Source organism: Pteropus alecto, unplaced genomic scaffold, assembly GCF_000325575.1.
Source record: "Pteropus alecto unplaced genomic scaffold, ASM32557v1 scaffold320, whole genome shotgun sequence".
Lineage (NCBI taxonomy): Eukaryota > Metazoa > Chordata > Mammalia > Chiroptera > Pteropodidae > Pteropus > Pteropus alecto.
In genome coordinates this window covers 1,445,826-1,449,659 of record NW_006429963.1, presented here as the reverse complement: position 1 = coordinate 1,449,659, position 3,834 = coordinate 1,445,826, and the positions used below count along the sequence as shown (strand labels likewise).

General features: G+C 61.6%; 1 protein-coding gene across 1 annotated transcript in view; it reads right to left on the bottom strand.

Moving 5' to 3' along the window:
* Positions 1 to 637: 637 nt before the first annotated feature.
* SHH (sonic hedgehog) overlaps positions 638 to 3,834 on the bottom strand; it is a 13,169-nt gene continuing 9,972 nt past the window's right edge. Inside the window, exons 3-5 of the mRNA XM_025044914.1 lie at positions 1,892 to 2,082; positions 1,002 to 1,200; positions 638 to 786 (exon numbers count right to left, since the gene is read on the bottom strand). Of these exons, the coding sequence (XP_024900682.1) occupies positions 638 to 786; positions 1,002 to 1,200; positions 1,892 to 2,082 (539 nt within the window). The remainder of the gene's footprint in view (positions 787 to 1,001; positions 1,201 to 1,891; positions 2,083 to 3,834) is intronic.

Genomic DNA, 3,834 nt, shown 5'->3' with positions numbered 1-3,834 from the left:
ACCTTTGGGACGCACAGCCTATGGGACACAGGAGCATGGAGTCAGGCCGAGACTCACTCAGCCCCTCAGAGCCCCCGGCTTGGGAGAGATGACGGTGCCTTCCACAACTGTCACTGTTATTAGAACGGCCGCCACCACAGCGACAACAGTGAACGGTGGGGTCCGTGGGCAGGTCCGGCCAGGCCTCGGTCCTCCACATCCATGCCCGCACTTCTGGGTTCTTTCTGAAAGAGTGAATATAGGGTCCCCACAGCCCCTCCCACCCCCATTTCCTTTCCTTCCTCATGGTCTTTTGGGCCTGTTGGCTGGCCGGGCTCTGAGCAAGGGAAGCAGGCACGGTCTGGCCGGAAGGCTTCGGCGGGGATTCGGAGGACATGACCAGCAGGTGACAAAAACAGGGATGGCGGGTGTGGGGCTCCTCTCCGAGACATGGGTCGTTTGGCTGCCTGTCAGTTGCAGGGCCTGGAAGGGGTCCCACAGCTCCCCCGGGGCCTGGAGGGCTGGAGTCCCCGGCCGGGATGTGGGCTGGTGTCAGTGGAAAGGGCCTCGGCTTCCGGAACACGCAGAGTTCCACCCAGGAGTCAGGCTCTGCGGTTTTTCCTTGCGTTTTTGGCATAATGTCACTTCTGTTTTGTCCTCATCGTTCAGATTCCGGAACCTTCTTCTCTAAACGGGTCTCCGCCATCTGGGCCCATAGCTGCCGTCCTCCTGAAAACCGACGTCGCCCGCTGAGAACGGAATCTCCCAGCTTCCGCGTCGCCTCGGAGCGGGACCCGGAGCCCGTTTCTATGGCAAAATGTGAATTTTAAGATTTTCTTCTTAATTTGAGAAAATCAGGCTCAGCCAAAAAAGGAAAGAAGGTTATCTCCGAGTGCAGACGAGTGGGGCCGGGAGAGTAAAGGCCGTGTGGCTTCCTGTAACCGCCTTTGGCCCCCACTGGTTCCCCAGTCCAGAGGCGGCCGTTTCGGGGTTCCTGACGTTTGCTCAGCGTCGAGGCTTACCTGTGACCAGCCAGGCCACCGGGTCTGTTCCCCTCCCGAGTCCCCTCTGGCCCCCAGTGACCAGCGAGATGGGGTGGGCGATCTTTCGAATTCCAACCGAACCTCGCGCTGGGGCAGTGTCCACAGCCCCGGACTCCGCCCGGCCCCTTCTCCCCACCGGTTTCCGTTCAGGACCGCGGGTGGGGGCGGCGCGCTTTTTCTGCAAAGACCCAGACGGCACATCTTTCAGGGTCCGAGGGCGTGTGGTTTTCTGGACGGCGTCTGGGACGCGCCTGCTCAGCCCCGCCGTGGGAGCGCGGGGCGCCGGGGACAGCGCCCAAAGGCCGAGCGGCGCATGTGGCCACTGGACTCCACTGATGGACTCTGAATTTCACCCGAGTCCCACACGCCATGAACTATTACTCTTCGATGGACTCCCGCCCCCTCCCCAAGCGTTTAAAAATGTAAAGTCCCGTCCCGGCCGGTGGGCTGGACAGAACCCGGCGTTGCGTGGGCCGCGTTGGTCGCGGGGCTGCGGTTTGCCGCCCGTCCTGAAATGTCCCTCCGCAGAGGGCCTGGGCACCGGGGGCCTCGCAAAGCGTTTTCGCGACTTGCTTGTAGGCTGCCATACGCAAGTCACTTCCCGGGGCCTCTCACGCCCCTGAGTGGACTGACCGACCCCTGTTCTGCGTCGTGGGAGAACCCGGGGCGCTGACCAGGAGCCCGCCCCGCGACACCGGCACGCACCCCAGCGGACACCCTGTTGCTTTTGCGCCCACCCACGTGGGATGTGCGTCTGCCCTGCATTCCCCGCGTGGGCATGAGGCCGGCAGCAACGGCGCTGGACCGGGCAGCCGGGGCTGCGAGCTCACGCCCCCCAGACGTGAAAACGATGCCACCTTTGCGCTCACGCTCAGCGAAGTGAGAATGGCAGGGGACAGGGCGGGACAGGGACTCGGCCACAGAACAGACACGGCCGGAAGTCTCCGCGACTTCTTTAGCTGTTCAATGATAGACGACGAAGAGCCGACCCAGGCGTTGGACAGGAGCGGGGTGCGGTTCGTCACGAGGGGGGCCGGCAGCACCCAGGCGCGGATGGACCCTGCAGACGGAGAAGGGGGTGCCTCGTCTGGGGGGAGCGGGCTGCGCCCTCGTGGGGCCCTGTGCTCCGTCTCTCTGGGCGGTGGCTCCCTTCCGTTGCCCGTGAAAAAGAGAATTCTGGATGGAAAGCCAAAAGAATCTTGACAAGTGGCCTGGAGGACTGGCTAAGTAAGGTGAGTCTCAGCGCCGCCGCGCCTGGCCAGGAGGGGGCGCTGCCTGGGCCTGGCTGCGCGCACCAGAGCTGGCGGCCAGGACTGTGAGCGTTGCATAGGCAGCTTTGGGTCCTGCCAGGGCCTGACCGATGGGGCTGCACCGCTCATGAGCGGGGCGGGTCGCCTGAGCTGTCAGCCAGAGCGGCTGGGCTGCCCAGTGCCTCCGGCCGCCTGACACACAGCCCTGAACAGCCGACAACAGAAGCCACAGAGCGCCACCACGGTTTGCAAGCCTTGAGCCTGCTAACCACCTACACGGCCCAAACAACCGTCTTTTCCAGAGAAAAACCCAAACCGCTCCTGCCCAGAGGGCCTGGAAGTGGAACCAAGCCCAGGGCAGGCTCCAGGGGTCATGCTGGACCCCGGCCCCACTGCCACGCGGCCGGGTCCCTGGCCTTCCGGAAAAGCCTCGCCCGGAGACCACAGGCCCCGTCTCCCCACCAGCTTCTCCAGGCCCGCCCCAGTGGGACTGAGACCGAAGCCATCAGGTTCAGTTCCGCTGGCCACATTCGGACCAGCCTCCAGACAGGCTTGCCCTGCTCAGAAGCCCAAACCCGCGGCCCAGCCCGCACAGCCCAGCCTGCCTGGGCACCTGGACGCCAAGCACGAAGTGTGACAGTAGCCTCCAGACAACCAGAGCTCCGGAGCGATGGCCAGGACAGTATCCCCTCAGCTGAGCCTACCACTGACTCAGGGCACCCGTCACAGGCGCCCAGGAAACAGAGCCCGCACCCGACAACCAGCATGGCCCGAGGACACTGGCATCCTGAGACGCTCGTGGCCGAGATCGGAGAGGAGGGAAGGTCGGGGCCACTGAGGGCAGGCCAGTGTACACCCCACAGATTGGGGATGGGGGAGCCTCCAGAAAAGAACTTGGGGGGATCTCAAAAGGCCCCCAGGACTTCGGAAAGCAGAGGAGACGCAGCCGAGCCTGGGAGCAGTCTGCCCACAACCACGCAGGGCTCGCGGGAGTCCTGAGTGACTGTCCAAGGTGACCTCCCGGGCCTACCGGTTAGGCTGTGCTCATTCAGGGGTCGGGTGGGAGCAGAACCGCACCCCGCACAGCGCCCCCAACCTTTGGAGTGCAGAAAGACTTTCACGCGATAAATACAAGCAGAGCCGAGGTTTCTCCAGTGACGAAAACCATCGAGTTGCTTTGGTTACCTGCGGAAGCGGGTCTGAGTCCGCGGTATAAGCAGCGAACCTCAGCATAATAGCGGGAACTCCCGCCGGCACGAGGGGTCACAGGCAAAGAGGCGGGAAAAGCAAAGAAACGGGCTGCGACAGGCGTTCTCAGTCATCGTGTACTAACCAGTCTGTGCGTGGCACGTTTTATTTCTATAAAACTATTACAAAATATTCAAAAATACAGTTTAGTAAATTTACAGCAGTTATTTCTCAATTTATTAATGCAAAAACATCCTTTGTTTATCTCTGTACAAACTACAGGCTCCATCCGTGTGGGCTCGTCACTATGTGCGCTTTTAAAAATATTATTTTCTAATAAATTCTTTGACGTTAAAAATAACAGTTCTTCCAGT